The sequence below is a fragment of the Cervus elaphus genome, chromosome 12 (assembly GCF_910594005.1).
Source record: "Cervus elaphus chromosome 12, mCerEla1.1, whole genome shotgun sequence".
Classification (NCBI taxonomy): domain Eukaryota; kingdom Metazoa; phylum Chordata; class Mammalia; order Artiodactyla; family Cervidae; genus Cervus; species Cervus elaphus.
The window spans coordinates 21,779,117-21,791,782 of NC_057826.1; the positions used below are offsets into that span (position 1 = coordinate 21,779,117).

The 12,666-nt window shown below is 52.5% G+C and overlaps 1 protein-coding gene across 3 annotated transcripts in view; it reads left to right on the forward strand.

Moving 5' to 3' along the window:
- ACTN1 (actinin alpha 1) overlaps positions 1-12,666 on the forward strand; it is a 97,246-nt gene that overhangs the window by 75,003 nt on the left and 9,577 nt on the right. For all 3 annotated transcript variants that reach the window (XM_043921060.1, XM_043921061.1, XM_043921062.1), the window contains exons 9-12: positions 5,405-5,497; positions 6,753-6,983; positions 8,677-8,824; positions 12,063-12,213. In XM_043921060.1, the coding sequence (XP_043776995.1) occupies positions 5,405-5,497; positions 6,753-6,983; positions 8,677-8,824; positions 12,063-12,213 (623 nt within the window). The remainder of the gene's footprint in view (positions 1-5,404; positions 5,498-6,752; positions 6,984-8,676; positions 8,825-12,062; positions 12,214-12,666) is intronic.

The following is a 12,666-nucleotide window of genomic DNA, read 5'->3' on the forward strand; positions in this document are numbered from 1 at the left end:
AAGCCCTTATCCCAAGCAGTGCAGTTTGGGACTCTGCTTGTTCTCGTAAATATAGAGGACCCTGTCACTTCTCTCTCTCCCTCCATCTACTTGAGCAAGACCACCCTCTCAGATTACCCAGCAGTCAGGGCAGGGAGAATTCTTTTACCTTCCTCCTGGTGTCCAGGCCCTGGGCTTAGAGTCCTGCCTGATCCTTCCCACCCATGTCTGCCAGGGACAGTGGTGCAGGTTGCACACTATACAAGGGTGCCATGTGTACATCATAGACCATGAAGATCTGATTATTTTTTACTAAAATAATCCCAGAAATGGCACTACAAATGTCTCCTAACAGAATGAGTATGACAGTTTTCTAATAGAAGTGCCTTGGGGGAAAAGGTGCCTTAAAAAAAAAAAAACATAAAAGCATGAGGTGAGCTAGCAGCAACCCCATCCCCTGCCTGGATGGGCACCCATGACCTTCTTCACTTTCCTTCCGGGTCTCATGGGCACTGCCTGGCAGGAAACAGCCCTGCTTGGAGGCTCCCTATTTTGGGTGTCCCTGCCCCCCCAGGAGGCCCAGACCCTTCCAGCCTCTTCTCTGGTCTGCATCTTGCTTCTTCTTTCTCTTTGTCCCATCTCTGCTGCTGCTCTTTCTTGTCAACTTCTTCTGGCCCCTCTTGCACCCCACCTTTTAGGCAGGATGTGAGCACCATCTATCTACTTGCCTTGGGGGACCTCCAGCCCCAAGAACCGCATGAAGTCCTGCCCACACCCAGAGCTAGGCTGAGCTCTCTGCCATGGTCTTTCCAACTCTCCTTCCGCCAACTCCTCCTCCTCTCCTGCGCTTGCAGGATTCTGTCCTGGGCTTCATGCCTGCTAACACTGGCCTTCCCTGTCTCTGGAGCCTTCCCTGTGTCCTGGCTGATGATGCTCGGGAGGGAGTGTGTGCCTGTGTGGGTGTGTGTGCGCGTGCATGTGTGTTTGTGTGTGTGTGCGCGCACGTGTGTAGCAGCCTGGCATTCTCCCTCCCAAATCTCATACCACCTCCTCCCATGCCCTCTTCCCTCTCACTCATCCCTGTTGCAATCATTTCATGCTACTCTGGTCCATATCTGAGGACAGGGTCATCAGTTTGGGGGGTATGGGGCTGGGGGTGTGGGTGGTGTTCCTTGCGTGTCCTGGCTTGGGGGCCTCACCCAGAGCTGCCCCTCCCAACCCACTTCGAAGGATTCAGGCAACTGCTTAGAGCTGAGCAGGCCGGCGGGTGGGGACTCTTCCCCTTCCCCCATGGAAGAAGGAGGAGTCTTTCCTACCCTCTTCTTGTCTTGACTGTCTTGTGTCTGAAGCCAGTGTGGGAGAGTCTCCTGAAACCCACGTCCGGTGCCCTGCGTCCTCTCCACTGTCTTTCTCTTGTCAAGCCTTGGGCAGCAGAACTAAAAAGGCAGCTGAGTCTGATGCATGTGTGCATCAGACATGTGTGCACGTGTGTGTACATGTGTTTGTGTGCCTGTGTGGATACGAGTGTGTGTGTGTGTGTGTGATTGCCGTTCCTAGTCAGATGAGGACCAGCTTCTGTCTGATGCATTGGTTTTGGTTCTAATTCTTCCTCAGCCTCTCCTCTCTCTTCCTCTTCTCTGTAGGGATTTAGAAGGTGTTGTGAGCAACCAGATTTTGTTTTGTTTGTTGCTTCAATGTTCATGGCCTGTGAACTGTTTCTGAGAAACAGCCCTTTAGGGTGTGAACTGGATCTGCTGTGGGGTTCTGGGTGCTCTTAGAAGTAGATGATACTGTTTGCATCCTTCCATTTGTCATCTGTCAGTTGTGAATCTTCTAAGGGAAAGAAATCCTGTACCTGCCCTCAGGGGATTCATAGTCCATCTGGGAGAACTTTTAGTAAAAGAAGCTCATGATGCTGCGGTCTGATCTCTGCTCTGCTTCAGACCTGAGCAGGGGAGGGGGCGCTGCAGGGCTGTGGGACACGGAGGGTTGCTTGCTTGCTTTCTTCTTCTTTCTTTCTTTTTTTTTTTTTTTTCAGTTTTGGCTGTGCTGGGTCTTCATTGCTGCTTAGGCTTTTTTTTCCAGTTGCAGCAAGCAGGGCCTACACTCTAGTTGCAGTGGGGGCTACAGTCTAGCTGCAGTGAGGGCTTCTTATTGCGGTGGCTTCTCTTGTTGCAGAGCATGGGCTCTAGGTGTGAGGGCTTCAGTAGGTGCAGCTCAAGGATCAGTAGTTGTGGCTCCCAGGCTCAGAGTTAGAACATGGGCTCAGTAGTTGTGGCACATGGACTTAGTTGCCCCGTGGCACATGAGATCTGACCAGACCAGGATGGAACCCGCGTCTTCTGCATTGGCAGGTGGAGTCTTTCCGCTGAGCCACTGGAGGAACCCCACGGAGGCTTTCCTGAGTGGGAGACATTTGAGCCTGAGGGTCTTCAGGGTTGAGTGGTGGGGGCGGGGGGTCCTGCAAATGAAAGGTTTGGGGAGGTTGAGGAAGGCTGCCACGGTTTGTGGAAAGCTTCATGATATGACCATGCAGCCTCAAAGGGAGAGCAAGTTAGCACTGGTCTGGGTCTCATCCTGCAACCTGGACCCGTAGGGGTGAAGCCAGAATTGGCGACTGGGGACCATGGGGTCCACTCCCTTTTGTCTGGGGGCCTTGCTGGTGGGAACACCAGGGCAGGGAGCTCACTTGGGACGTGAAAGAAGGCTGAGCCGAAGGAAGCTGTGGGAGGGAGGAAATGGGCAATTCTAGCTAGATTTGGGAATTTTTTGACTAAAAGTGTCGCAAATGAGATCTTCGTGGCACTCGCATGACTCTGTGGGTGGTGGGTGGCAGAGTCATGGGGTGTCATTTGGCCACATTTGGCAGTTTGATGTCACCAGCATTGAGGCTGCTTCCTCTCAGTTTGACCTGGGATAGCAAGGGTTTCATTTGGGGATAGCTAAGTGCTCTGGGGATAATAATCCATAACTTAAAAACCCAGGTCTCCAACATTGCAGGCAGAATTCTTTACCGTCTGAGCCACCAGGGAAGCCCCAAGAATACTGGAGTGGGTAGCCAGTCCCTTCTCCAGGGGATCTTCTTGACCCGGGATTGAACCCAGGCCTCCCTCATTGCAGGCAGATTCTTTACCTGAGCCACCAGGGAAGCCCTAACTTGGAAACAACTAATGTAAAACTAAGCACATTGTTTTGTATTACGCTGTTTGGTAATACAAAGAGTGGGTCATAAAAAAACATAAAAATAGAGTCCATGGAAGGGTCAGGAATTTTTTCCTTTGGTACTTGGAAGTCACCCTTTTGCCTGTTTCCATAAAATATTTTCTCAGCCCATTGATGATCTTTGTAAAAAGTCCCCAGAAGGCCCACCCGGAAACTCCCCAGACTTTATCCAAGAGGAGCCCCCTTTGACCCTGGATCAGTCAGTTGGCTCTGAGGGGCGGGTGAGGCTCTTGAGGCCCAGAAGGCATGTCTTCCAGAATCCTATGAGCATGCAGGCCTCATTCAGTCCATCAAGTTAACAAATTGACCCACAAATCAAAGTTTATTGCTTCCAAGCTCAGGAGCGCAAGATGAATCAGAGGATAACAAGGTGAAGGTGGGTTTGATCCATTAACCATCTCAGTGATGTTGACTCTTGCCTGAAATTCTTACCCACTTGGTCAGCACTTTGGGTCGGGGACTTTGCAGCCGCTGCACGTTCTTAAATACATGTCAGCACACAGGAGAACACTGACCTCTCCTGAGGTCCCCCTCCCCAGCCTTTGGGAAACAGCTCTGGTGACTTTGGGCAGATTCGTGTGGTATGTCAGCCAGTGCCCAGGACCCTACTTGTTCTGTGACCTCACATCTTCTGAGACAGGTCCAGGGAGGCATTTCCCTCCTCGTCACCTCTTGGGATTCCCCACGGTTGCCTGTTGGTTCCTAAGAGGGAAGAATGATCAGTCGGGAGTTCCTGATTATCCTGTTGAGAAGTGGCTTTAGCATCTCCAGGACAGAGTTAGGTTGCAGGGCTGGGGGTGAGGGTCTAAGGATGTGATGGCTTGTCTCCGTTTCTTGAGACCTGGGACTCCCAGCTGCTTGCTCCCCGGCCAAGCCAAAGCTCCCCTGCTGGAGGCTTACCTGCCCCGACACCCCGCCATGGAGGGTCAGTGTCTTCACTTTAAGCTTGAAAGGTCCTTTATGGTGATCTCATTCTGCCCTCGCACACATACCTCCCAGCACAGTTACCCATGCATCACGTGATCTGGTGGGCGTGTGTCCTATTTGAAGAATTCCACAAGGGGAAAAAAAAAAAATTTATATCTTCTCAATCATTCCTTCCCAAATGAAAGCACCCTCATTCTCAGGAACTTCTTCTTGATGCCTAAACTCAGTTTATCTTGCTGCAGTTTGAAACCCACTGTTCATCAACTAGGTTCAAGGTCCCATCTTTCTCCCTCTTCAACCTTTGCCATCTGCAGGGTCACCCTTCTCCTAGGCTCTAGAATGTGTATCTGTCTATTCATCATGATTGCCTGCTGCCATCCTCAGGCCATCTTCCTTCCTATCACAGGACCCCAAATGGTTTCAAGTTCCCCTCCGCTTGGAGCTGGGTTAGGATTGTGAACGGAAATTGTATTTAAAGATCACCTGAGCAAAGTGGGTTTAGGAGCGCCTGGCCCAGCTGGTGTCAGGTGCAGAGTGCCCTCTAAGCCAGAGAAACCGTGTCCCCTGGGTTTCTGGGCCTTTGTATCTGATTGTCATTTAGTCTTCTTTTATTCTTCTTGCCACCTGGCTCCCCTCGGGTGTCTGCTGGCCCAGCACTCAGTATGCAATGTGTGTTTACTTTTCCCAGAGGTGCCCAGGCTGGCTTTCTGGACATCCTGTCTATGCTGGGTTGATCCTTAATTCCTGCGTCTTCTCTAAAGTTCTTTGGGCCAGGAGCCTTGAGAGATTCTGCAAAGATCCTGAGGGGCCCCACTCCGTCTCAGCACCTTATTGTAGGACTCTCAGATTTAAATTCCTGCATCTCCAAAATCCTGGCAGAGCCAGTCTGAGAGCCTGAGCCTTTGGAATCCCAGGGTCTCTACTTGGAATTCCAAGGATGGGCATAGATTTTCTCACCTTCCACCTGAGCGCAGCATCTCAATTATATCAATCATTGACTTAATTTCTTCCCAACATACATGTTGGATCTCAAACTTTTAGTCTCTTCTCCAGGGGCCCCCAGTTCAGCCACTTAGGTCTCTGTCTGTGCTTACTTGCTCTGTGGGACTCAGCCTGGGCTGGTAAAGAGGATGGTGAGGAGCCTGTGAATTCAGTCTTGGGAGCTGCCTTCCAGCCATGTGATGCTGCAGGGGTGGGAGGAGACCTTGTTGGCGCAGGCGTGTGCCAGGCGCTCCTGCTGTTGCGAGGCTGACCACCACCCTCTCTGTCTTGCCAGGCCGAGACAGCAGCCAATCGCATCTGCAAGGTGCTGGCCGTCAACCAGGAGAACGAGCAGCTCATGGAGGACTACGAGAAGCTGGCCAGCGATGTGGGTACCCCTGGGTTCTCCTGGTCTGGCCCCGGCAAGGCCTTGCTACTCTGTCCTGAGAGACCAGGCAGCCCCCAGAACCCATCCATTCCTCCAAATCCATCCCTGGGCACAGTCCCAGACTGGGCATTGCCCCTCATCCCAGCAGCTGACCGAGGGCGGCTTGGGCTCCCCCAGAAATTGGGGGTGGGGGTGGGTTAGGGGCCAGTCGGGACTTTGGAGTTCCAGGCTTTTTCTATCACCTCTCTACTCTTGTTTTTTTTTCACTTGACAAATGAAAGCTATGCCAAGAGACCTCAGAGGCCTTTTGGGCCCAGCGTACTGTTACTCTGGGAGTTTCGTTTGAGCTTAAAAGGAGTGTGCAGTTCTGAGAGGATGTGAACCAGGGATAAATCAGGCTGGCTCAGGCTAGGTTAGCGGCTGGGCCCACCCAGAGAACAGGAGGGGACAGGATGGGTTTGCTGTTCTGCCACTGGCTGCTTTTGGGTTAGAGCACCAGTTGCTCCTTCCTTAATTCAGCCCCTGAACAGCTTAGCCCGGCCTCTTGGTGGACTTGCCGTCCCCCAGCATAGTAAGAGCCCAGGTTCTGGGGCCCCAGTGCCTGGATTTAATCCCTGCCCTAAACTGGTCACCTTGGCAAGTCACAGAAACTCACAGTGCTTTGGTTATGTCCTCCACCACTGGCAGGGAGGGTCACAGCACTTAATCCCATGATGACTTAGCTTGTCATCATTATTCAGATGAGTTAGTCTGGGCCACGTGATCCAGTTACAGGGGATCACAAGTTTCCTCTTATCGTTTCCACTCCTCCACCCCCATCATCTCATTGAGGAAACAAAATTCAGACTGTCCTCTGCAGCCTTTTTCCCTTTTGAGTCAGGGACCCACATTCTAGAATCCTAGAAGGTCAGATGGCAGGGGCTCTGGCCAGCAACTGTTCACCCCTCCATGGTAAGATAGGGAAATTGAGGCCCAGCCAGGTAGTAGAGGGAGAACTAGAGCTTGGGTCTCCTGCTGAGTTGAGCCCGTCTTGCCCCCAGGTTTCCCCTTGCGGAGCAGGGAGGTTGAGTGATGCTGGCTGAGTTGACCTATCCTAGTGGCCAGGCATCATGAAGCCTTTGATTCTCAGAAGGAGCCTGGCCCTGTGGCCTGGGAACAGCCTGGGGTGGTGGTTGGAAAAGAGTGTGCGCTCAGGAGAGATGCTCCCCGCCTCCCTGGGCCCCCCTCCCAGCATCCTCCCCCGCTCCCCGCGCAGCTGCTGGAGTGGATCCGCCGCACCATCCCATGGCTGGAGAACCGGGCGCCCGAGAACACCATGCACGCCATGCAGCAGAAGCTGGAGGACTTCCGAGACTACCGGCGCCTGCACAAGCCGCCCAAGGTGCAGGAGAAGTGCCAGCTGGAGATCAACTTCAACACGCTGCAGACCAAGCTGCGCCTCAGCAACCGGCCCGCCTTCATGCCCTCCGAGGGCAGGATGGTCTCGGTGAGCAACCGGACTGCCCAGACCCGGAGCCGCTAGCGAGGCGCTGTGGGCGGGGCAGGGGGCGGGGCGGGGGCGGGGCGGGGCGGGGCGTGTGCTCTCCATCTGCCCACACTTGGCCAGGTGGGGCTCCGTTCGCCCCAGAGAGGGAGTCCCTTCTCTCCTCACCACCCCGGGTCATACTTGTCCTTTCCAGACCCCTGCACATCCGCTTGGATCTGCCCCAGCACTTTCCTCCCTACACATCAAAGAGTCATCTCGGCCAACAAAATCCCACTTGACATGTTGACCCAAACAGGGCGTAATTCAGGAGCTAGAAGGATAATTTTCACTTCCATGGAATCTTGTTTCAGCACTTAAAAGCTTTTTTTTTTTTAATCTTAAATAATAGATTTTTTTTTTTTTTGGTAGGACATTTTCAAATATGTAAATAAGTAAAATACAAAAAATAGAAATTCTTCATAATCTTCCTACCCAGGATCAACTTAAAAGATTTTGGGGAGAAGAGACTCTTTTAGTCTCTGTAAATGTGATTTTAAAGGGAATCCGAAAGCATCTTTTATTTAATGAGCTGCTTAGAAAAAAGAACGTTCAGGGATTTTTCTGGTGGTTAAGATTACATGTTTCCACTGCAGGGCACAGGTTCAGTTTCTGGTGGGAGAACTAAAATCCCCCATTATACATGGCGTGACCAAAAAAAAAAAAAAAAGAAAGAACTAATTATATCGTGACCAGCTTTCCATGTCACAACTTTTTTTCATTTTTGTCATTTTTTGTTATTCCTCCCTGTTTACTCTTTTCCCAGGACTTGAGATATGAGCCAGAGAAACATGCAAACAAAAATTTTAAAATTAAAAAAAAAAAAGGATAAATAAAAATTGATCAGGATATTGACAAGGAGTCATGGGCATATAAGGCAGGTGTGGAAGGGACTGGGAGAAACTTGTAAACAACACTGGAAGGAGGGCAGACCCTGGGGGAGTAGAGAAAGGCCTGACGTTGTGCATGTGGTTTGGAAAGCTGGTCCTTTTACAGATTCCAGGCCGAGTCAGCAGCTTTTATATGGCTGGAACTGCTGCTCGATGGGGGGGGTGCTCTGTGCTTTAACGTGTCCTCCTGTGGCAGAGGCAATGTGGTCCCTGGCACATGGCGAGGACCTGGGTGGCATGTGAGCCGGACAGCCTATCACTTCCCAGGGGGTGTCCTTGTGCTAACTGTAGGGGGCAGCTCCCTGTCTGAACGCCTGTGGGTTTGTGCTCATTACCTGTCACCATCTCTGGGTGACTCTGGGATGGCTCAGCCAGGCCAGGGTCCTTGGAGGCTCCAGGCTACTGTCCAGAGCCCAAGAGTAAACCCAGATACGTGAGGAGGCTGGGAGGCTTCCACCCCTGCCTGCCTTGTTGAGTCTGTTGCCATGTCTCCCTGGCTGGCCCTGTGACCTCTGCGGTTGCCCAGAGTCCTGTCAGAAGCCAGTCTTGGAGCCCAGAGGGCCTTGGGCTCTCTTCCCACTGGGATGCACTGCTAACGCCCCCTAGCAGCGTGGCCCCACTTCCCTGCCCAGGAGGCCTGGTTCCCCAGGAACCCTAGGTCATACCGTGGGGGGCTGGGTGGGGAGGAGGCTCCTCCTGGAAGGCATGGAGGAGCCCTGGGGTCTAGGGGGCCAGGCGGCCTGACCCTGTGCCTGCCATCCCTGCAGGACATCAACAACGCCTGGGGCTGCCTGGAGCAGGCGGAGAAGGGCTATGAGGAGTGGCTGCTGAACGAGATCCGGAGGCTGGAGCGGCTCGACCACCTGGCAGAAAAGTTCCGGCAGAAGGCCTCCATCCATGAGGCCTGGACGGATGGTAAGACCAGCCTAGCCCCTGCCCCCGACCCCAAGCCTGGGTCTAGCTTTCATGCTCCCCCACCCAAACCACCAGCCACAACTCCTTTTCTCTTAGGTTTTATCTGTTTTGTCTCTTACTTGTTCCTTAACATTAGGCTAGTTCATGACCCACCCTACCCCCTTTTTTTATTGGCCACTCCCCATGGCACATGGGATCTTGGTTCCCTGACCAAGGATCGAACCTACCACCTCTGCACTGGACGTGCAGAGTCTTAACCACTGGACTGTCAAGGAAGTCCCTCCTTAGTCTTTTGGTTGCTTCAGTTTTCTCCTCTGCTAAGTAGGGGCAATAATAGTACCGACTTAATATGTTTATGAGAATTAAATGGCCTAATACATCAGAAGCAATGAGAAGAGTTCCTGGCATTAGTACAGTGCTATATATGTGTTAATTATTCTTGTGACTATAGTGATTTCTCTTCCTTGAGTCAGGTTGGGGTTCACGTGCTGATTCTACCGCCTAGAAGCAATGTATCTTGGACCAGTTGTCTTGTGTCCTTGTCTGTTATATGCGGGTGATGATATGCCCTCCTGTGTTAGTTTCTTAGGGCTTCAAATTACCATAAACTGGGTGGTTTTACATGATGTAAGTGCATTCTGTCACAGTTCAGGAGACTAGAAGTCCTGAATTACAGTGCCGTCAGCACTGGCTCCTTCTAGAGCCTCTGAGGGGAGGCATCCCCTGCTTCCTCCTAGTGTCAGGTGGTTTTACTGGCACTTCTTGGTGTTCCTTGGCTTGTAGCAGCATCACTCTAATCTCTGCCTCCATCATCACCGGCTGCTTCTCTCTGGGTCTCAGTGACCAAATCTTGCCTCTGGTTTTTTTTTTTTTTTTTTTTTTTTTTACTGAAGACACCAGTCATTGGATTTAGGGCCCACTCTAATCCAGTAGGGTTTCCCAGGTGGGAGAGTGGTAAAGAATCTGCCTGCCAATGCAGGAGATGCAAGAGATATGGGTTCAATCCCTGAGTCTGGACTATCCCCTGGAGCAGGAAATGACAACCTGCTCCAGTATTCTTGCCTGGGAAATCCCATGGACAGAAGAGCCTGGGGGAGTCAGACACATCTTAGTGACTAAACAACAACTAATCCAGTATGACCTCATCTTAGCTAATTATATTGGCAAAGACCCTATTTCCAAATAAGGTCAGACTCTGAGGTTCTGGGTTGACATGAGTTTTAGAGGGACACTATTAACTCAGCATACCTCCTCATGCAGTTGTTATGCTTTTTATGTGTAGCCGAGTGCCTGGCACATGGAACACACTCGGTAAATGGGAGCCCTTGATATCTTCCCACCTCTGCCTTCTCTCCCACTGTGGTAACCTGGAGCTCTGGCCTTAGCACCTGTGTGTCTCCATCACTCTGACCTGGAGGCACTTGGCCATGTCTGGTGTCTGCTTGTTGGCAGATGATCTTCTCCAAAGAGAGAAGATCACACCTAAAATGGTCTTTTCCTCAGAAGCTGGGCCGGGGCTGGAGAGTGAGCCATGTTACCCATCTCCTAGAGCCCTGCGGTCATTTCAGCTGGAGCCCCTGGAGCAGACCCATTGGCCAGTAGAGCTCAGTACCCTGAGATGCCCCATTCAGCTCTGCGATGGTCCTCAGACATTAGGCTAGAGATGAGTAGGGACGGCTGCACCCTGGGGCCATTTGCGAGTGGCTTGAAGCAGGAGGGCATAGGTGTGTTCATGACTCAGCAGAGGGGTTTGCTGGGCTGCATATATGATGATACGCAGCTGCTGCTGCGCCTTCCACAGTGCTTGTGTGAGCTATCTATCCAGGCATGGGTGGATGGAGGAGAAGGGGGATGCTGGAGTTTGCACCGATTCACCCACACGCTTCTATTGTGTTCTCTCTGGGGCCAAGGAACAGCTCACAAAAAGGTACAGAGCAAAGACTGGCCCTGCCAGCCACCAGCAAAGGCATGAGAAGTGCCGGCGTGCCTGCAATAGACGCCGACGTAGCAGTCTGGCTATACATACTCACAGCTGACAATGCTGTTGCCCACTTACCTAAGAATTGCATGTATTGAGGCTGTCTAAAACCCCTAAACGTGGCTGAAATCACGCGTCTGGGATGTTTGCGATGGGTCCATCTACAGTACTGCCAGCTGAGGGGCCGAATGCTCCACAGTAGTGCAGTGTGTGGTTACGCCAGGGGGGGTTCAGCCCCTCGACAGAATGTTACGGGGCCATCGGAGTGACTCATGTGATGGCCGTGGTGCCAGGGTAGAAACTGGTGATGTGCTGCTGAGTATTTTAAAAGCAGGATATATAATTTATATACACCCAGTGGTTTTAACGCAGCATCCATAGACGGCGATACTGGGAAGGAGTAGATAAGTAGGCTCATCTGTGATTCCCCCCTGCCCCTAAACTCGTCATATTAATATTCTGACAAAAAGAAGTAGAGAGAAGGAAAGAAGCCATCACCTCTTTGGCCCAGCCCTCATTTCCTGAGAGTTGCTGAGCCTCCCTGATGGGGCAAACACCGGAGGTGGGCGTGCAGGCAAGGCCACGTCAGTCTCTGTCCTGCAGCAGCCGCTTCACAGGGCAGCTGGGGACCGTCACCTAACAGCGATCTGAGAGGTCGATTCTCATCCTCTTCCCTTTGGAAACAAAAATCCAAAAAATGCAAGCCTTGCCTCACCCCTTAAGTGAGAGGGCAGGGCACCTGATGCTTGGAGAAGGTGCTGGCTATTGATGGCTAATGTGCAGAGTGCACTGGACAGGCTTCCCACACAGGGTGTAATTGAGGGGTGGGGTCCCTGCAGGGCTGCTGGGGGCCAGCAACTGTAAGTGGAGAAAACTCTAAAGATGGGGTACCCCTGGGGAACTTGTTTCCCCCAGGTTATACCGCAGGCGTAGATCGTTGTTTCCTGCTGTTTATAAAGTTCGTGTTATACCCTGACTGTCCACTTAACCTGCATCGTCTGTACATCACCACTCCTGGTGGCCCTGGCATGCTCCATGAAAAGGAGTGACTTTCCCACCTCTGCCCCATCGCCCATGTTCCGGCTGCATATATATCTGTTTTGTCGAACTGCAAATAATTGATCATCGTATGGGGCACATCTATCTCCTTGGGATATACCGGAAGTGGAACTCCCAGGCCCTGAGGGTGGGGGTGGTTGAGATCAAGAAGGTGGGTCTCCTGGCTCCTGCTCAGCCTTGTGCCTGACCTCTGACCCCCAGGCAAAGAGGCCATGCTTCGGCAGAAGGATTACGAGACGGCTACCCTCTCGGAGATCAAGGCCCTTCTCAAGAAGCACGAGGCCTTCGAGAGTGACCTGGCCGCCCACCAGGACCGCGTGGAGCAGATTGCCGCCATTGCCCAGGAGCTCAAGTAAGCCTAGTGGGCACTGCAGCGCTATGGGAGGTGGGCTGTGGCCTGAAAAGTGAGCCGGGTCCTGGGGCAGGAAGGTCATCGATACAGAAGACTAAGGACGTCCTCGCAGGTGGGGAATAGCCTGCGACCGCTCTGTCACAGGCCTTCGGTCCTTACCTACAGCCAGTGTGGGACCAGAGGGTGACCGAGTATGGCTCTGAGATCTTGCCTGATCTTAGTGGCTTCCTGTCACTGGCCATTGCAGTCAAGGCTGGCATGGCCTCCAGGCCAGGTTGGGGCGGGGGCCCGTGCAGAGGAGAGCTGGTCCCCTCCCAGCAGTCTCCTGAAAGCCCAGAGGTTGAGGATGGGAGTAGGGGTCCTGGAAGGCCTTGATGAAGCGCGCACACCTGGCCTTCCTGCGTCATGAGCGCCCCAGCCCCAGGGAAGGGAGAGCAGGCCACAGAGGTAACC